The sequence below is a fragment of the Suricata suricatta genome, chromosome 15 (assembly GCF_006229205.1).
Source record: "Suricata suricatta isolate VVHF042 chromosome 15, meerkat_22Aug2017_6uvM2_HiC, whole genome shotgun sequence".
Taxonomy (NCBI): Eukaryota; Metazoa; Chordata; class Mammalia; order Carnivora; family Herpestidae; genus Suricata; species Suricata suricatta.
The window spans coordinates 17,500,646-17,522,809 of record NC_043714.1 but is presented as its reverse complement, the minus strand read 5'-3'; the positions used below and the strand labels follow the sequence as shown (position 1 = coordinate 17,522,809).

Sequence of the window (22,164 nt, the reverse complement as noted above, 5' to 3'; positions counted from 1 at the left end):
GGGGGGAAGACAGGTGGTGGTGATGGTGGAGGGCACTTGAGAGGAAGAGCACTGGGTGTTGTATGGAAAACAATATGACAATAAAATATTATGAAAAAAAAACTAAAAAAAAAAAAAAAGATGATCTGCTTCTACCTGTCATCCAAAATATCTACTCATCCTTGATAAATAAATATTATCATAATGAAGGACTTATAAAAATGTGAAAACACATGGTTAATTCTAATCTCATTTGCTGCCCTTATCTAAAAATTACATTAAAAATTCCTTTAACATAACATAAAAAACATTAGATGTAATTACACCTTCTCAATAACAAATGAAGTCATCTGAATGCAGCCAAGAATAAGTACTGTCCAGATAAATTAAAAACTAAACGCATAAATGTATATTCAGCCATATCACATTCTCAAAAGGCAATGACGGCAAAGTTGAATAGAATTACAGTATTTTTCAAACAAAGAAGAGATGTGTTGTTCTCAAAAGCGTCATTATAATTTCAACTTTATCTGATCTTGTCTCATGTGAAATTTATGGGCCTTGGCTATGCTGATGGTTTTCTTGAGAGGTCTCCAACAGAGTCAGCATCTGTACCCTTCAAATGGTCCTACATTTTTTTGGATACAGAAGGAAGTAGACTAAGACTGGAATAAATTCAATAAAATGCTAGTTGTACAAAAATGGAAGACCACTATATTACAATTAACCTGATTTCCAATTCAATTCAACTATTTTTATGGTAAGTACTATGTACTAAGCCCAGAGGAGAACTAAGACCTTGCTGCCCTCACATGTATTGAGCAAGGCAGGTAAATAACCCTCAAGTCCAAATAAAAGAAGTGAAATCAAAGAGGTCGATAAGTTTTAAAAAAAAGAAAGTGATTAATTTCAGCTGAGGCTATAACTGAAGGTTTCCTGAAGGAAGATAAAATTGAGATGGGTCTTAAATAATTATACCCTTTTACCACATGGAAATGGAGCTGAAGCATGCCCTAGGCGACAGCTGGCTTAAAAGAAATTGAGGAAGAACTGTTAGTGAAGGAGGTACAGTAGGGATTCTTTTCACACAACTGTCTCACACCCCTCTTCCTCTTGAATTCCAGCCTCCATATACTATTTAATTTCTCCCTCCCCCTCAGGATTTTTGGACATGCTGCTCCTTCTGCTAGGAAATACCCCTTCTGCACACTTTTACTTCTCATTTCATGCCCCCTAAATACTGCAAGCCCAACGCCCCCTTAAGATCTCTGCATAAATGTCACTTCCTCATATTATTCATTCGCGAACCTTCAACCATCTTCCCATACAATTAAGATTGATTCCCTTCTTACACACTTGCATACCACCTTACACATTGCCTACTAAATTTTTCACATATTGCTATAAATTATTAGCAAAACTTTTGTTTAATGTTGGTCATAACTCACAGGCAAAATTTTCCTGGAAGACTGCAATCTTATCTACTATGATTCCCCCAATCTCAAGGGCTGTTCCAGGCACTTGGTGGGCATACTGGATTTGTCGAATAAATATCCAGTAGTTACTTTAGATTTACACTGTGAGAGAATTTGGCATTTAAGTATAACATATTCTGTAAATGTTAAATCCTGTATGCAATTCATATATAGAAAAGGAGTCTAGAAAATGTTTAAGCCTTGGGTCTCAAGCCTTGGGTCTCAAGCCTTGGTTCTCCTGGGTGGCTCAGTCAGTTGAGTGTCGGACTTCGGCTCAGGTCATGATTACACAGTTTGTGGGTTCGAGCCCTGCATTGGGCTCTGTGCTGACAGCTGGCTCAGAGCCTGGAGCCTGCTTTTGATTCTGTGCCTCCCTCTCTCTTTGACCCTCTCCTGCTCACGCTGTCTCTCTCTGTCTCTCAAAAATAAATAAAAATAAAATAAAATAAATTTAGAAAATATTTACACCTTATAAATTAATTCAAATTTTTTGTAGACTAGGATGTTTTCTCCTGCTATTGAAGTATCATTTCTAATATGAACAAAATTTACAACTGGGAAACTCTATATTCCTAGTCTGAAAATAGAAAGAAATTGAATATGTACGTCTAGTTTACAGCTTGTCTTAGAGAAACAGAAATATAGATGCATCTAAAATATTTAAAAAATGAAATTCGGCTGAAGGACAGAATAAAAAGCAAATATGAAACTGCTACAGAAGAGATAAACATGCATCTGGAATATTTCCAGTTAGGCAAAAAAATCACATCACTTAATAACTCTAAAAGCTGCAGCTTTATAAAGAAAAACAATTGTAGGATAAAGGCATTATTTAAATTCTACTTAATGTTTTCTCTGTCTCTCTTGCTCTCCCTTCTCTCTTACTGTCTCTCTTAGATTTTATTAAATCCATATTCCCGTTGATTTAAGGTGGCTTCCATAGGTTCTATCACTAGAACAACAAAAATATTCCATTTCAAGCCTGGATATACTGTTTTCTATCTAACCAAGACCTAGGAAACAGTGCTTTATGGGTTGAAGGCTCTGAGGGAAGAAAGAAACAGGAATGGGGTACGTCCTTATGAGCACAGGGTGTAAAGGCTCAGGTCCCGATGTTCTCTATTTCCTTAGGCTGTGTGATAGCTGTGCTTAAAGACATAAAATGGCAGTGAGGCCACCCTTCATATTTATCTTATGCCAGGAGAACATATTCGCTGACATTCTTCTTCCTCAGAGGTAGAGAGAAATGACACATTTCATGAAGGTGCTATCATGGGAATACCCAAACACATACGTACTTCTGGCCAGGCATTTCTCAGTTGAAAAAATTGCTCAAAATATATGGTTCTGGGATTGGAATCCATATAACATTTTTTCTTAACAAAAATATGATTTTCATCTTCCTTCTGCTTGTTATATAAATTACATTTTGGATTGTAAAAACTTTCTTTCTTTAAAGAAAATTCTTTATCCACAGCAGTATACTTTAAGAGAACATATGTTTTGAAAAATTTTCTTGCCTTATTTCTGTATAAGTACCGTGCGCTAACCGATTGCGCCACTGGAGCTCCTCTTGCCTCATTTCTGTAAAGAGATGAATTTACCTCTAGATAGCCAAAATTATAAGCCCTAAAAATAGACAGTCTAAAGCTTTAACTTCACAAAAATAATACATGATCTCAGTAATACACAACTTGCTTCCTTTTATTTTTCTGTTGTTTTACTGTTGCTTTATACTGAAAATAATATTTAAAAATAATCATTGAGACCCTTCAAACTGAAAGGGTACTTAAATACACAGAATATTGTTCACATTCACATTATATTTTGTCTCACTGGTCACCACACAGTGTGATATTTTTTTGCCAATAAGCAGGATATATTAAAATGAAAGGGTTTGGTAATGATAAATTACAATTATGTAGGGCAGGAAAAAATTATGCTAATGGGGAAGATGGCTCATGGCCAGAGGGAATAAAAAGCCTGAGGTAGAAGAGAGAAAATAAAATAGCATGAGGATGTTGAAGGTAGGAAATAAGAATCTCCTTCCTCCTAAATTTCTTGATTAGAATTTCTGAGTTAAACACTTAACATACTATTGTTTATTTCTTTTCTTTTTCTTCTCCAAATTTTTATTTAGATCCCAGTTAGTTAACATACAGTGCAACATTAGGTTCAGGTGTACAATTTAGTGCTTCAGCACTTCCATAGCCAGCGCTCATCAGAGGTGCCCTCCTTAGTGCCCATCATCTCTTTACTCCATCCTCCCTCTCATCTCCCTCCAGTTACCGTCAGGTTGTTCTCTATAGTTAAGAGTCTTGGTTTGCCTCTCCTTTTCCCCCATGTTAATTTGCTTTGTTTCTTAAATTCTACGTATAAGTGAAATCATGGGGAATTTGTTTTTCTCTGACTGACTTACTTAGCTTAGCATAATGTTCTCTAGCTCCATCCACATCAATGAAAATGACAAGATTTCATTCTTTCTGATGGCTGAGTAATATTCCACTGTAAATAGATATACCAGCACTTTATCCATTCATTAGTTGACGGACATTTGGGCTCCTTCCATAATCTGTTGGTAATGGAATTGTTGGTAATGCTGCCATAAACATCGGGGTGCATAATACTCCTTCATATCAGTATTTTTGTAGCCTTTGGGTAAACACCTAGTAGTGTAATTACTGAATCTCAGAGTAGTTCCATTTTAAACTTTTTGAGGAACCTCCATACTGTTTTCCAGAGTGGTTGCATCAGTTTGCCTTTCCAACAAAAGTATAAGAGAGTTCCCCTTTCTCCACATCCTCACCAATACCTGCTGTTTCTGTGTTGTTAATTTTAGCCATTCTGATTGGTGGGAAATGGTATCTCATTATGGTTTTGATTTGTATTTCCCTGATAAGTGATGTTGAGCATGTTTTCATGTGTCTGTTGGACATCTGTATGTCTTCTTTGGAAAAATGTCTATTCATGTCTCTGCTAATTTTTTAAGTGGATTGTTTGGGGTTTTGGGGGGAGTAATTTTTCTAAGTTTTTAAAACATATTTTGGGTATGAACCCTTATCAGATATGTCATTTGCAAATATCATTTCCCATTCCACAGGCTGCCTCAAAGGACAACCTTTTTCTCAGTAGCTTGAGAAACTCATAGAAGACATCAGGGAGACCCTTACATGGTATTATTTCTTAAGAATCAGAATGAAATCATCTGACTTGGCATTCGAGGGTATATTCTGGACACAGCTGTTAAACATTTCTGCTGGCTCAACCTCGTTCATAGGGGGTAACAGCTAAATCAGGGTGTTTTCAGGCAACCAGTGTCAGGGCTTCCAAGTGTATGGTAGACTCCCCAAGTGCACTGCCTTATCTGTATTCCCACAGAAACTGGAGCAAGAGTGGTCACAGCAGCCTGCTGGTGGCGAATTACTGTCTCATGGAAACTTCAACCATTTTGGATAATATTTGCAATAGAAACCTGAGATACAAAAGGACCACAGCAATTAAATACTTTCCAAAGGCTTCTGGATTGTACTTACAATAAAATCTATACCCCCTACAATGCTCCAGAGCCCCACATAACCAGGTCTCTACATACATCATTCCTTATTTATTTATTTTTTTTTAGTATTTATTTTTGAGAGAGAGAGAGAGAAAAAAAGAGAGAGTGGGAGCGGGAGGGGCAGAGACAGAAGGAGATAGAGGATCCAAAGCTGACTCCATGCTGTCAGTGAAATCTGATGTGGGGCTCAAACTGGTGAACTGTAAGATCATGATCTGAAGTGAAGTTGGATGCTTAACCAACTGAGCCACCTAGGCGCCCCCATGCCTCATCCTTCTTAATGGCTAGAATCCTCCTGGCCTTCTTTGTCTTCCTCAAACATGATAAACTAATTCTCATGATTTGTGTACATCAATTCACTGTTTTGAGAAAGACCTTTCCTCCAATTTGGGCAAGGCTGTCTCCTTTTGATTCAGTCTTCTTTTCAAATACCACCTAATTAAATCATCCCTAACTACCTTCTCTGCATGGCCAACCTCTTAGTGCGGCAACTTGTTTCAGTTTTTCTTCACTGAACTTTTCACCATCTCCAATAACTTGTTTATGGATTATGTGTTCATTTTCTGTTTTTCTCAATTTCATAAGAATGGAAACGTCATGGACACTGAATGAATGAATAACTGATGGGACAAACTCAGAGCAATTGGGGGCATTTGGTAGTATCTGACACTGAAACTTAGTAACAGAGAATTTGTTTTCAGCATATTATGCCAGCCTAACATAATACAAATAGTATAGACTCTAAATTAGAGAAAAAAGCTTATGATTTAAATTTCAATTTTACTACTTATTATCTGGGTAAACTTGTGTAAGTCTCCCTTAAAATGGAAATGATAATATGGAACTTACCGGTTTATTAAATAATCCATATAACATACCTAGAATTGGGACTGACTCAATATGTTCTTAAAAATTGATAGGTATTATGGCTATCATCATCTTTTAAGTAGCAAATTGTTTGCACCTATTCTTTGTTGTTCTGGAGAATCTCTATAACTAGAATAGAATCCATTATTCTCTCGACCAACATCCTTACTTTGTTCCTTTTGAGACAGTCCATTGGCATGGACTTTTGTGGTGCTGAGCCCACCCAAGAATGGGCACCTGACTTGGGTCTGTCTAATGAATGCCTCCTCAGGTTCTTTTCTGGAACTCTCTGTGGAGGAGTAATGGGGTGGACACGCTCTCTGAATGCAACACTAGTCTGCAGTGACCATCTTTACCCAAATGTGTAACAACAATGAAGCTCACACAGAGGAAAAAAGTACAAGAGACAGGGAAAGGGCCTCCTGAAGACCATACCCCTGGATCTAGCGGGGCCTAATGCAGCCAGCGCCACACCCCTTGAATATATACCTATTCCATATGCCAATGCATTATTTTGTTTATGCCAGTTTGAGTTTAGCACCTGAAACTTATAATCTAAAGAATGAACACTTTATTTATTCATGTTGGTTTGTCATAAGGTTAAGGGGTAAACAAACAAAAAAGGCCTTTCCTAAGGTCTAATTAGCAAATAAATTAATATTCAGAATGAAATGGTTTTCAGTGAAAGTGTTAAAAAGGCTCTGGGCTATAAGGAATCAGAGACACATGAGGGTTATTTTTCTATAATTGATAGAAACAGCCCCTCTAAAGAAATGGTCAATGTTGGTGTGTAGCCCCCAAAACCAAAAACAGATTGCCCAAGAGCAATTTCATAGTATTTGTGGTTACAAAGTAACAGGAAAATTAAGGAAGAAATTAACATCCTTATTCAAGAAATAGGCAGGAAGAGAAGGCATCACTGGAAGAGGAAAAGAATTGTCTTCCTGTGCAAAGGAAATCTAATATGCAACAAGTAGGATGGAGAGCAGCTAATTACTGACAAGAGCACTAATTAGTCCTGAGGGAGTTGTGTTTTTGAAAATGTTTTCTCTAGAAAAGACACATTAAAATGTTTTATGTGAAGAAGATAGCATGCATTAATATACAAGTTGTTGATCTTCACAAGGAATCTTAAACATCCATTATAATTTTGTTTAAAAAGCAGAGATCCACAGGCGCGTAAATGCTAGGTCACATCCCCACTTCTGTCTGCTTGTTATACCTAAATAATTTAATGCAACTCAACAAACATTTTGGAGAACTTCTTATGCAAAATACTTTGACAGACACCATGGGAAACACAAAGATAAAAGTATCCCTCCATCTTTTTTTTTTCAATGTTTATTTATTTATGAGAGAGAGGAAGAGAGATAGAGAGAGACAGAGCATGAGTAGGAGAGGAGCAGAAAGAGAGGGAGACACAGCAGGCTCCAGGCTCTGAGCGGTCAGCACAGAGTTCGAAGCAGGCTCAAATTCACAAACCGAAGACATCATGAGCTGAGCCAAGGTCTAAAGCTTAACCGACTGAACTAACCAGGTGCCCCAATGTATCCCTCATTTTAAAGAGCTTATCATAAAATAAAGATGAGAGATCTGTACACATAATGGTATCATCAAGGAGAAAAACTGAATTCCATAGTAGTCATAAATAAAGTAAAATGAAAGATTGGCAGAGTGATTGGACATTATTTAGCTTGGAGAAGTGCTACTGAAATTTGGGTGCTCATGAGAATCACCTGCAAGGCTTATTAGAACACAGACTGCTGGTCCCACCTAAGATGTTTTTTAAACAAGTCTGCAGATGAGCGTGGTCACTGTGGGTCTGGGCATCATCCTTTGAGAACTCTGGAATCCAGCGGCGCCTGAGTGGCTCAGTCAGTTGAGCATGTGGCTCTTGGTTTCAGCTCAGGTCATGATCTCATGGTTCATGGGTTCAGAGTTCCACGCTGAAGGTGTAGAGCCTGCTTGGAATTCCCTCTCTCTCTGCCTCTCCTCTCTTCTCAAAATAAATAAACTTAAAAAAAGTAGCATAAAATATTTTTAAAAAAGAACTCTGGGATTTATGGAATTGGTTTTCAATTCTAGCTGCACATCAGAATCTCCTAGACTTCTAGACAGTCTAATGCCCAGGCCTCATCCTAGCCCAATAATAAAAGAAGACCATACTAGAGCTGGACATTGAATCATATGAATAGTATGTTTTATAAACAGCTGGACATGGAGGATACAGATGGTAGGTGAACGGTGAAAAGTCACAGAAGGAAATTACGGTGCGTGATTGAAAATAAGGAGGGTATAGATGGCTGGAGCACAGGCGGAGAACAGAAATCTCGGGTCAAGCCATGAGAGATCTGGACTGCCATACTAAGGAGGCTATGACTCTTTTGGGGACAATAAGAAATCACCAAATCTTTTGAGCAAGAAGAGTGACATAGTAAGATATGTGACTTAAAATTATTATCTGGAAGCAAAATTCTGAGACTGAAACAACACGGGGTCTTAGAGACAGGATTGGTCAGGATGTACAGGAATGGGCTAGACCTATTTTTTCAAAGTGCACTTGAGGATGTCTTCTCAGGGCCCATGGGTTGTATACAAATGTCTTTATTTTCTATCTTTATTTCAAAGATAATCTAAGAATGCATTTGATCAGTTACAAAAGCCAAGCTTATCTTTTGTGAGAATAGTGCTCAATTGAAGATTTGTACAAGACTGGGCTTAACTGCTTCAGTGTTCCTTAGTGGCCACTACCAAAGAATTTAGGATTGACTTTTTGGTGTTGTCTCCTGTGAAAGGAGTCATTACATTATAAATCTTTGAGAAATAGTGATCTAGATGCGCTAATAAGATGGGGGCAGTCCAAGAGACATTTCAGTCAGATTCATCAAGATCTCAAACTATATTTTAGGAAGGAAGAGAACATGAGCAGTCCAAAAGATACTGGGGGTTTTGAGGTTAAGAGCTTCAGAAGTGACAACATGATGGAAGAGAGTAAAGAAAGTAGGGGCGGGGACAGTTGGTGTGAGGCAGGGGAAGAAAGAGAAAGTATCTGTGGTGAAGAAAAGCCTCCTCATTGTTCATAATGATGAGAACCAACACCTCCTCATGTCCGGAACTGTAGGAATGAATTTATCTTCATGGTCTCACCATATTGTGGACAAAAGCAAAATGTTGTAATAGTTACAATGTAATACAAAATAAAATATAATTTAAAAATGATTTTTGAATCATTAAGACTTAAGGTAGAACAAGAGTATTTTCTTTTAAAAATAAAAGCTGTAATCTGTAACTAATTTAAAAATATGATCTGTTTGCAAAATAATTCATAAGGTAAGAGGGAGATATATATGCTAATAATTTGTTGAAAATTAAAGTCTGAATTGTAACATATTTCCCTTTCACTTACTGTGATTAATTTTCCCTGCCATTGATCATTTTGCCAGTAACACGATTTTTAGAGGAGGAAAACAGCAAAATCAAAACATTAATGTATATATTTGAAAGCTGATATTTTTCCAATACCTAGTACGTGCTGTGGCATGGCTTCTGTGTTAACCACATTCTTCTCTGACGATCAGGATGGTACATAAAGGAAGCTATTTTATTTGCCCTTAATTCACTGAAACCTCCTACGGGACACCACTATAACATAGCAATGCTTTTGTCCATCTCTGGTAATGATTTAATAAATATTTAATTTTTGATCTTCAGCAATTAAGACAAGAGCATGAAAAATTTTCAAACATTATTTTTCAATTTTATTTTTAAAAAGTGTACTTGTTAGAATTTTTGAAATATTAAACCTTAAATAAAAAGATGTCATATCAGAAGGAGTATCTTCATAACAAGTATGTCAAAATCTCTATTCCTTTGGTACTGTCAAAATATGAACACTTACTTTAAAAAAAAAATCAAACAATTTCATACCTGAGTTTCTGGTTGTATTGTTTGACTTTTTCCAAGGAGGCTGCATTTATTTGGGCTTGAAATTCTTCCACCGAAACATTATCTCTATAATAATATCCTTCCATGCTTTCCAGTGCTGCGTAAACACAAATGTACTTTTTGATGTGATTTTATAACTCAATTTCTCCACATTTGCTGTAATCTTATTGATTATTAGTAAATGTATTTAAAACACTGAATATGGCCACACTTTCACCAGTTCAAAACTGAATGAAAATCATTCTTCTGCTCTCAAAATAAATATCAAACATTTGGTTATTATATCTAAGTAGGCAAAGATGATTTGTAATTTAAATTGTCTTTTACTTTTAAAACATTTTATATACATTCTTTGTGAAGCTAAACTCAAACTTTACATACTTATATATAAAAGCATACAAATGTACATATGTGTGTGTACACATATGTACTTACATACATTGCATATATACACGCAGAGGTCTGAGAGGCAGAACTGTGTAGTAACATACATTAGAGTAAAAAAGTTGAAACCGCTGCTCTCCATGTCTATTCACATTCTCTTGTAGTTGCAGTTAAATTAGGAAATATTAGCATAATAAACCAGAAATAAAGGTAATCTAAGAATACTTGCTTTACTACAATGCTTAATTTAGTTAAGAATAAATAAACATAAACATATATATAACTTTCCATTAATTTTAAACACCTTTCGATTAGTATGGATTTCTTTCTTAACTAACATTTTTAGGTAAGTATTTTTTTTAAATTATTTATTTTTGAGAGAGAGTGCGCACAAGAGGAGGAGGGACAGGGAAAGAGAGGAGACACAGAATCTGAAGCAGGCTCCTGGCTCCAGGCTGTCATCACAGAGCCCACATGTGGCTCGAACTCACCAACCATGAGATCATGACCTGAGCTGAAGTCGAACGCTTAACCAACTGAGCCACCCAGGCACCTCAACTATTTCTTTTTCCTTTAAACTTTATATGATGGTTCTTTTAACCTTTTGCAGAAGAAACGAACCACATGGAAGTACCTAAAAGGACAAGCTCTCCTCTGGAGAGGCTGCCAACAATAGGAATGGCAATGGATCCAATTTGGCAATGTAAATGATTTCCCCTTCAAATTATTGCCACTGAGAGCCTCAGTTTTCAGCACACTGATTCAAAATTGATTAAAAAAACAATCTTTCAAAACTGCTAAATGCAATAGCTTCTAAATTAAATAACACATTTGTTCAAATTGACATAAAACTTATCACCATCTTAGGGACAAAAATAGGAAACTCATTGCTAATTATTTGAAGGGCTCATATTTTAAATTAAATTTTAGTGAGCTAACATATTTGTAATATTAATTTCAGGAGTAGAATTTAGTGATTCATCACTTACATATAATACCCAGTGCCAATCCCAGCAAGTTCACTGCTAATTTTTGATGTGCTGTTTTCTCAACTAGTCAGATTTCCACAGCACTCAAGAAATAAGAGACCTTTTAGAGTACTGCTCAATTTGAAATTTTAAAAATGGTATTATTGGCCTATAATTGAGAAAACCAATTACAAAAAATAAGTAAGAATGCTAACTACATTTGCTTCAGTTACGTGATATCCAATTTGTGAGCTTATTTCAAAGGATTGTGTGTTTATTCCTTATGACTTCTAAATTAATTCGAATATTTACAACTGGTTCAGTAAGCTTCTGTTCCTGAATACATACAAGAAATCAAAGGAAGTCTTCCTGATAAGACGATCTTCACATACATGCCATGTTCACTCCCATTGATGAGATGTTATTTGTGAGAGGCAAATATTCAGAGGATTCAGTCATCCTTCAATGTGAATTCCTCTTATTAGTTGTAAAGCTAATAATGGAAGTCTTTGCACGGGAGTAAAGTCACCACTTAGCTGTGTGACCTCAGGCATGTTAATTAAAATCCAAGATCCTCAGGTTCCTCATTTGTGAAATGGAAAATAAGACTACATACTAATTATGATCTTTGGGAAATAAATAAATGAAATAATAGTATTAAGAGACCCATGACTATTCTTTTCATTTACTGAACATGTTTTTTAGAATAGGCAACATGCCCAATGCCCCACAGGCATTATCTAATTCAATTTCCAGGAGATATAGATTATGCACAAGTGTTCTTAGCCAAACAGGAAGTTTGAGGAACTAAGAGGAGTGTCCATGCAAGGACACTTTAGTTTGTGATTTAAGATCAGAAAGACTGGAAGAAGAACAGTAAGCAGGAACAACAGGGAAATCAGCTGTCTAGGGTGGGGTGGGGATGGGTAAGAAAGCACCTGGGGTCTAATTTTTACAAAAGATTAAAAAAAAATTTTTTGTAAGGTTTATTTACTTCTTTTGAGAGAAAGAGAGAGTCAGTATGTGTGTGCAAGTAGGGAGGGGCAAGCAGAGGGGGAGAGAAAGAAAGAGAGAAAGAGAGAGAGAGAGAGAGAGAGAGAGAGAGAGAGAGAGAGAGAGAGAGAGAGAGAATCCTGAGCAGGATCTGCACTGTCATCATAGAGCTCTATGAAGGGCTTGAACTTGCAAACCCTGAGATCATGACCTGAGCTGACATCAAGAATCAGACACTTAACTAGCAGAGTCACCCCGGTCCCCTGTAAAAGCTTAATGGCTCAGTTTTGGCCACAGTGTCCAGTCCTACTCTAAAATCTTGTTGCCATCTAAAAACTAGTGTTTTTATGACATTCTTGGGCAATATTTCCAAATTAACACAGTTAAAATTCACAATTACAAAGAACTTTTATAAAAATGGGGAAGATGTCTGACGATTTTGCCAAGTCTCAGCAAAATGTTATGGCAGGTGCACAGGGTTGTGAGGAGATGAACAATGACAAAGGAGGAGTTCTATATTTAAAAACTAAACTGTGTAGCAAAGAAGAGGAAAGAGAACCACATTCCTAATTTTAGATGAATACCTTGGTTATTTATTGTTATACATACAAGGAAATGGGGTAATATTTTACCAAATTTCATTTCTACATGCAGCAAAAGTATGTTAAATACATAATAATGTCCAAACTTCCAAGTTTGGCCTTTTCTCAGCATTTTGTTTCGTTTCCTTAATTCTTATCTAGATAACAATATATTTCTTAGAAGTGGTATTGACATATTTGGTTGAATAAATACTTAATAGCATTTAATTAAAAGCAGCATTGTAAATACAATGAGTTTCTTTGCTTGCTTGCTTTCCTTCTAGCCCTTCTGAATTTGAGGAAGCAAATCATCCCATCAAACTCTGGTAGTAAGCAAAATGGAAATTAAACTATTCTAAGACTGAAAATGAACTGCATTTCAACTTACTCAAAATACCTTTCAAGTCTTTTCCAAGAAAGGAATTGATGAGGAAAAATACAGAATATCTAAAGAACAATTTTAGGAACTATTTCAATCAACTAACACTCTTTCCTGATAGCACAATGACACTTCAATGGTTAATTAAAACATGACATATGCATCTGTCATAGTGGTCAGAATTCTTCAGAATCGGTCACAGTTTTTGTGAGGAAAGCAAGTTATATCAATCTTGCTATGACCAGCATTTAGGAAAGGTTGCGCTGGCTTTTAAAGAGGGGTGAGGTCACATGTTCACTGACCAATTCTAACATTTAGGAAACCTCAATTTTGGGAACCGTTCCTTCTTTTAGAACACTACTAGGTATTTAACCAAAGGTTACAAAATACAGATTCAAAGGGGTACATGAAGCCCAAATGTCCAACAACAGATGAATGGATAAAGAAGATGTATGTGTGTGTTTGCATGTGTATATTCCACACTCAATGGAATATTACTCAGTTATCAAAAAGAATATCTTGACATTTGCAACAATGTGGACGGATAGAGTGTATTATGTTAAGTGAAATAAGTCAGTTTGACAAATACCATATGATTTCACTCTCACATGGAATTTAAGAAACAAAATAGATGAACATACAGGAGGTAGGGGGAAGACAAGGAAACAAATCACAAGAGACTTATACAGATAGAGAACAAAGTAGTGAGGGTATTGGAGAGAGGTGGGTGGGGGATGGGCTAGATGGGTGATGCGTACTAAGAAGGGCACTTGTGATGAGCGCTGGCTGTTGTATGTAAGTGATGAATCACTGAATTCTACTCCTGAAACCAATATTGCACTCACTGTATGTCAACTAACTAGAATTTAATTAAAAATCTGGGGAAAAAAAGCTAGTTAATGTTTCAATTTCAAATACCATATAAAAACTATAGAGAAAACTAAGAGATTCATCTTTTAAAGGACCCAAAATAAAGTTTTGCAAACGCTCTAAACAAAAAAAATATTTGAATGAAAGCACCTTAGAAAAATGACAATATTTATAACAAAAAGTTCCCTTTTGTTTAAAAGAGAAAATGCTGAATAATGGACTATATTTTAAAAAACTTAAAAAAATATAAAAGAAAATGCCCAAGTTTCTGATTGATTTTAATTATTCTCTGAGAACAGAAGGACACCCTATAAAGAAGTAAAAGTTACTTTTACCACTTTGTGGTGCCAACCTTTTTCATAAGGGCTGAAAAACAAATAGACACAAGAGTGTGTTTGTGGAGAAAAGGACCAACATGATGTGTTCTATTTAGCGTAAGAAAAACCACCTAAGAAACCCAAGAAACAAGTACTTCCCACTACTTTACAAAGAAGAGATGCCATGTTCTAGGACACAATATAACTAAAATCGAAGACCTTTATATGATGCCATGTCCCTAATAGGTAGAATCCATGGGTCTAGGAACCAAGAGTGGAAGCAGAAAAGTCTCTGCTTAGCATCTATTGAGGGCTGAATTGCATCCTCCAAAAAGATATGACACAAGTCCTAACCCCTGGTGGCTGCAAAGGTGACCTAATTTTTATAAAGGGCCTTTGTAGATATCATCAACTTAAAATGAGGTCATCCTGGATTAGGGTGGGACCAAATCCAATGACTCATGTTCTTAAAAGAAGTGTTCACCTTATTGGGACAGAGATAGAGAGACTGACACACAGAGGGAAGAAGGTTGTGTGATGGCAGACACAGAGGCTGTAATCATGCCATCACAAGCCAAGGCATGCCAAGGACTTCCGACAGCCAGCAGAAGCTAGAAGGTAAGGAAGAATTCCTCTTTAGAGTCTTCCAAGGGAGCATGGCCTTTGGGCATCTGGATTTCAGACTTGCAGTCTCCAGGACAATGACAGAATAAATTTCTGTTGGTTTAAGCTATGCAATCTGTGGTAATTTGTTATGGCAGTGCTGGGAAACTAATACATCAGTCCCAGTGCCTCACTTGGGGATGGGTGCTTCCCATCCCTGAAACTTTGGCTTCATGGGTTTAAAAGGTCCTGATCCCCAATAGGACACACTTTCCCTAGAAGACAAGGGAGGAGTCCCACTGAACATAAGCTATGCTGCCACCTGAGCACTAGAGGCCTCTTGTGCCAAGGCACCCAGGAACAGCAATCGCCATCTTGGCCAGGCTAGTTAACTCTGATCATCATAAGTGTGGGGAAACAGGTTTTACTTATATAAATTTGTTAGAAAAAAGCTTAGGGTGGAAAGCCACCACCATGGGTTGAAAGAGCCTGAGGTAAGCTATCCAGATATTGTAATGGGATCACAAATAAATCACAAGTAACTTGTTATATCACCTGCAGGAAATTACTTTACATCTGATGCCAGTGTACCTTGGTCACAAACTCTACTTGCCCTCTCAGAACCTTTGCTTCTTATACACACAAGTTAATCATTATTGTCTGATTGTTTTCTCCATGTTCATCACGTGTAAGATCTTGTTTTCTTCACATTCACCATGTATGTGAATATCGAGCACTCAATAAATAAGGAGAAAAAAGCCCTTGTTTGGGGTTCTTGCCTCCTCCTGGACATTAGCCTCTCTTGTATTCAATTTTGCATCTGCTCCCTTGCTGGATAAGAGAGAACTCCAGACTCATAGTCTGCAACACATGAGGAAGTAGGGCTATTGTTCTATAAGGAGGGCAGGAAGAAACATGTTTGGCACCCAGTAATCCACTCAGGTCCGTCTTGGTACTTCCATGTCTAAATTTGATGATAAATGGACAAATGCAGCAACCCTGGCCTGAGAAGGGCAGAATGAACAGGAAGGTCATGCCCCTCAGGGATGGAAGCCTTCTTCATGCCACTGGGACCAGAAGGTTGAGGCTGAGAGCAAGGCTGATCTACAATGGATACAGAAGAGGGAAAATGGGCATCTGTTGCAGCCTCAAGACCAGCTGCAGCAGCAGGGGTTATTGCTTGTCCCTTGAAGGGAGCCCATCAGAGTCACAAAGGAGATACTCCCACTCTTGACCCAAATGGATCTGAGGGTACAAGGTGTGGACCGTAGCAGGTCACCCACTCAGATCCCCTTTCAGGGCTTGTTTCCCTAGCTATTGTGGTTGCCAGAAGATAGCCTTCATCCCTCAGTTCTTTAGGGCATCTTCAGTCTTTGCTGAAGAAAACTGTCCCACCCAAATCACATCTCCTAGGGACAGCCTGCATCCTCATGACTTAAGGCAGAAGTGAAAGGCCCCACCCATCATCCTGTCTCCCCATATCTAGAAATGTTGAACCCTTGTGAAATGGATCAACTTAATTAAGCAAGGATTAACTGGATAATTGCACAGTGCTTCATAATCTACATTGACCTGTGCTTCCTCACTCCTGATGGACTTTAGAATCACATGTAAAGAGGCACCTGGGTGGCTCAGTTGGTTGAACATCCGACTCTTGGTTTTGGCTCTCAAGTCATAATCTCATGGTTTTGTGGGTTCAAGCTCCGTGTCGGGTTCTGCATTGACAGTGTGGAGCCTGTTTGGGATTCTGTATCCCTCTCTCTCTGGCCCTTCTCCACTCGTGCTGTCTCGGTCTCTCTCAAAATACATAAATAAACTAAAAGAATCACTTGTAAAGCTTCTAACATATACTGGTATTTGGCCTTTATGTCCCAGAGATTCTGACTTATTCAGTTTGGTGTGGGACCAAGTATGGGTATTTTCTAAAACCTCCTCAAAGTGATTAAGGTGTAGCCAATATTGAAAACCACTGAGACAACAAGCAAACAAGCCAATGGGGGAGTGGGCAGAGGAAGTGACCCTGAATATTTATTCTCCTTACTCCCATTTTCTCCAAGTTTATAGTCACTTGCTTTATCTCATCAAGGGCTTGGGGATTCCCACAAGGTTAATACCCTGGCCTGTAGACATATTTACAGAAGACTGCTTTCATGTGATCTTTTCCTTCTAGCCTTTTGCTTATGCTCTGTGCTTACTTTCCTGTTTGGCTGCTTCTGTGATCTTTATCTTGTAAATATGTATCACTTGTTTTGTCTGCCTAGATTCCTGTTCTCTTTCAGGTTTGGCCTTGAGTATACATGTTCCCTAAAGTGTTATCCTACTTGCTTCTGGCATTAGAATTCCTAATCTCATAGCTGGTCCCATCTTTGCAGGCTGCCCCATCAGTCAGTGTGCCCTCCTTTGCCAAAAGGTCCATTCAGGCAAGAAAAATGGGAAGAAAGCAGTACATTGCTTCCTGTTCTAAGTATATGGCACAACAGACTTTACAAGGGCTGACAGAAATCATTTTCCCAGGAGGCTTTCAAATTCATCTCATTTTTCTAATTTTTGTATTTGCTAGCAAAGACCCATGCACATATGTACATCTAAAACTAAAACCCTTAGAATAAACTTTCATCTCTGGAATAGACACTATTTGGAATCTATTCATTTACCACCACTTTCAATTACCAGATGGTAATCTCTATTCAAGTTAGGGCTGAATTTCCTGGGCTTCTCTCAATCTGATGAAAACAGTCAGTGACTAATAATGGATTCTCATGAGAGTTTTAGAAGTGCAGAGGAACTTCCGCAATCCCTTTAAATAAGCAGCCTTATCACTGACACTGCTGTAATGAGACCAGCCGTTTTCTAGTCTTCTTTACCCATCTGTGACCGCAACTGCAGAGTATTTCCATTGTTGTTTTTCCACAGTTCACTGCTGTGTGAATATTAAAACCTAATGTTAGCTAGTGTTTTGGTATATTTTAAAAGCAATACTGTATTCACTGAACTAATATATATTTAGGGATTTTTAAAAAATTAGATTTGGCCACAATTATAAAACAGAGGTTACTAAGAAAATACTCTTTCTTTTCCTATGAACATTTGCTGTTGGGTATGAATAGTCAGCTATTTATGGCTGATGTGTCACAAATGTAATAATTTTTTTTAGAAAAGATGCAAATGCCATCTGTAATCTCAGTCATGATTTCAAAGGCAGAATTTTTAAAACGAGGAGTAAAGGAAAGGAAGCAAAGACCCTCTAATAACTGTAAACTCTGGTTAAATCGTATAAACCCTAACATTCCAGAGCAGTCTCCTTCTCTGTCTTCTAAAACTACCTGTGCTTTTAACGTATCTCAGGTTAAACTATTCTACCAACATAGCTCCAAAGGTCTATGTTTGCTCAGTTTCTTTTTTTAGCCCATTCCTTTCCATTACAGACTCTTGTATTATCTATATGGACCGAACCACAGTCCTCCAACAAAAAATGAAAATACCTTCTAATCAACTCCCAAGGTCTCTGCATTGACATTTCTCCTGCTTAAATGTATTTTTACCAAGTATCTGAGGCAGTTATTGTTTTTAAACTACGGCAATCAAAGGGCAATCTACCTTTCAGAATTAGAATAATACGCATATGGTACAAGAATTTTCACTTGGCGGTGGATTTTCATTTCAAATGCCTGTCCTTCTGTTACAGAGATTGATTTTTATTCCTCTACTCTTCCCATTTTTTATTAGAATATAAAAATTCCACTGCAAAACTAATGCAGTTCTTGAAAACTCAACAGAAGAAAAAGCAAAATCCTCCATGGAATTGCTCAGAGAAATTGATAGAATCTTGTGACCAGAGCATGAGTTAAAAAAGAAAAAAAATTACAGACTAGAAGAAACATTAGAATAATCTGGACTTCTGATCAGTATGGGGATGCATTTGTGACCCCAGAAATAAAAAAGATCCAGGACCTTTCCTTGGAACCCAGTTCATTGAAAGAATCTTCTAACTGATGTTAACCTTGATTTCTTCTATTGCAGTTAAAAAAATCTCATTGTTCATTTGCCAAAACAATTTTCTTACTTATAAAAGGAATATATTTTTACTTAGAGTAAAAACTTAAAGAATAAAAAATCATCATCACTTTAACCATCCAATGATACCAAAAACATTTTATATACATATAATTATATACATACTTGAATTACATAATTTAGATTATAATATAAATTCATTTTTGTAACCTGCATGTGTACATTGCCAAACTTTTTCTATCTCATAAAATATTTTTAACCATTCAATTTTAATGACTCTACCATAATTTATTTAACCCAAATTAACTTTTCGTTATTACTTAAACCACTCATGTCTTGTTTCTCCATTATAAATACTGTTGCAGTCCTATTTGGTAAATATTTAAACCTTATGTTATTCTTTCCTTAATAAACATTTGCAAAAGTAAATATATTACTATGAAGGAATTGTTGAATTAATGAGAAAAAAACTATCATGACTACCATTACATGTAGTTTTTAAACTTGACAAAGATAACATAATTTACATACATGTATTTAAAAAGGCAGTTTACCTTGTGCAAAAATAACAGGATGAATTTTAAACCCTCCTCCATTTTTCAAACGTTGAGGCAGTTGTTCAAAATGATAACTATCAATGTAGAAGTAAACTTTCAGAGCCTGCCGGCTTCCCTCTGCTTGATATGTAAGAGGAACATCTAAAATGATATTTAATATTACATTATTTCCAAAACTCAGGTTATGTTATAAAGTATACTTGTTAACTTTAAAAAAATATTGAAAATTACTAGAAACTAATATATACAGTACACATATTATATAATGTCTTTTACTAACATAATATCCTTGATGTGTATGTCAAGTTCAGATTAGGCAAAATTATAGTACTATTCAGTGGAAGAGTACTAAATGAGATTCTTATTAGATAAAGCAACAGATTTATTACTGTACCGAATATAAAATTCTACAATAGGAAATTTCGTTACACTTTGACACACCAGATGTCTCACTTAACTAAATGAGAAGTTTAGTTACACATGGTTAGGAATCACAATCTCCCAGGGCAGCTGCTTCATTCATATTTTAGTAAAAATGAGTCCTTGGGGTACAATTCTTAAGTAGTGTACAAGAGATTGGGTACATAGCAACAATTATCAAAATTTGCATGGGTTTTGCAAGTTCCATTCCCTGAGCACCAGATCAAAAATGTATTCCCTCTGTTGATGCACTACAGTCATTAGAAATAATCTGTCCAAGTTCTTTAGTTGTCTCAAAGATTGTAAGCTTACTCAAAAACAAAAGCAAAATATAAACCCAAACCCAAAAACCAACCAACTTGAAAAGCTAAAATGCTGCAGGAGTATTCCACAGTGCTCATAAATACTTCTCATTTTATGTTACTTATCCAAGACAAATAATTTCATTTAAAAAGAATGTAAAATCTGCCTAAGAAGCTAGAATGCCATATTAACCAAGTTAAAAATTAAGGCAAAAATATTATAAATTTTAAGACAAGTTCTTGACTCAATATTTGTTAGTTCTAACCTGCTTCTTGAGTAAAACTGTATACAAAAGTAGACTTCAAGATTAGATCCTTTAAAAGAGAGATTCCAGATTTCTCATTAAATGTAGCTAATTATGAATATCAATAGCAGAGGTATTGTATTAACATCTACAAGTCTCTTTTATTCCATATAATAATGCTTATTTTATTTTTGTTTCTATATTTTAAGGCTTTTTAAAAATTTTATTTGAAAGAGATAGAGAATTCCAAGTAGGCTCCATGCCTGACGCAGGGCTTTGACCTGAGCAGAGATCAAGAGTTGGACTCTTACTGACTGAGCCACCTAGGAGCCCCTTTCTATATGCTTAAGGAAGGTATAAAGGATTTTGGTTTAGGAAAGAGAACACATTTCTCAGTTGAAGAGCTGGAAATCTACTGCATTTTAAGGATTGGGAAAAACCAATTTTTTCCTTGGCTCTATAATAAAGAAAAAGGATGCACTGATGCTAAAGAAAATGTGTATATACTAAGTATATACTAAGTATTTGTATTTTCTAGGTCCCCTTTTTATGCAATGTCTTTCATTTGTATTCCAGTTTTAAAATTCCATTTGTTTGGCACCAAAGTGGCCAATCTTTGTTATCAAAAGGATAATGGGTTTGCAAGAAAGATAATAACGCAGCAGTTGGAGTTCCATTAGAGGACTGAGAACAAATAAACATGCTATACTAGGAACTAAGAAAGTAAAAATGACTGAAAATTATCAAGCATATTAAATTTTAAAGGAAGTTTAAGCAATGAGTGAAAGAATGACTTTCTCTCAAAGTAATTGGTATACTTATAAAAGTGCATGGTAATGTGAAGCTGAAAATCGCTGCCTTTTATTTATGGAAATTTATCTACTATGAAAAACAAATTGAAGATTAGGACTATGTAACAATTAAAGGCTTCAAAAAATTACTGCACAAAGACAAGGTCTCTGGTTCTAACCTATGGTATTTCTTCCAGAGAGGAGTTCCAACCGTGGCATTCCATCCCGGTAAACATGGTCCTCCATCACTGAAGGGGCCCATGAGTTTGAAAATAAGTCTCTAAGAAGTTGTTAGTTCCCTTTCCCTGAATTGTTCTTCCTTTACTCTCTGCAGGGCTGGGTCTTTCTCACCCTTTGGATTTCAGCTTAAAAGCTATTTCTGCTGAGAGCCATTCCCTCTTGATCTTTTAAAGGGCCACCTTACCCTCATTCTTTATGCATTGTTTATTTCCTACATAGGATTTATCATGGCCCTAATCATCTTTGTAGCTGATTCCTTCTTTGCTTTCTCCCAAGTAGGCTGTGAGCTCCATAAAGAAAGGAATGTGTCTGTCCTCTTCACCATGGCATCCGCAGTTCTGGGTGCAATGCCTGACTCACATAGAAAAAGTGAAAGCTCAAAAATATCCATCCTCCTAATCATTATATTAAAATTACCTGTATCATCATTGAAAGGGGGGAACATATGCTATCATTAAATTTTTATTCCCCCAAAACATGAAGATTTTCCATAAAATATATTTAATTTTATACAACCTAATCATTTAGCTCACTTATTCCTTCTTCGCTAATTACATAATATAACATAGGAAGGATCTCGTACTTTCACTACACTGCTGGGGGTCACAATGTCTATCTACTCCTTTGTATCTTTTGCTAGTTTCTAAGCTGCAAGCCAATGGGGTCTTTTTTTTTTTT

General features: G+C 36.5%; 1 protein-coding gene across 1 annotated transcript in view; it reads right to left on the bottom strand.

The window, feature by feature from the left end:
- Positions 1-22,164, bottom strand: part of PREX2 (phosphatidylinositol-3,4,5-trisphosphate dependent Rac exchange factor 2) — a 299,116-nt gene that overhangs the window by 57,681 nt on the left and 219,271 nt on the right. The window contains exons 34-35 of the mRNA XM_029923458.1: positions 19,486-19,629; positions 9,805-9,919 (exon numbers count right to left, since the gene is read on the bottom strand). Of these exons, the coding sequence (XP_029779318.1) occupies positions 9,805-9,919; positions 19,486-19,629 (259 nt within the window). The remainder of the gene's footprint in view (positions 1-9,804; positions 9,920-19,485; positions 19,630-22,164) is intronic.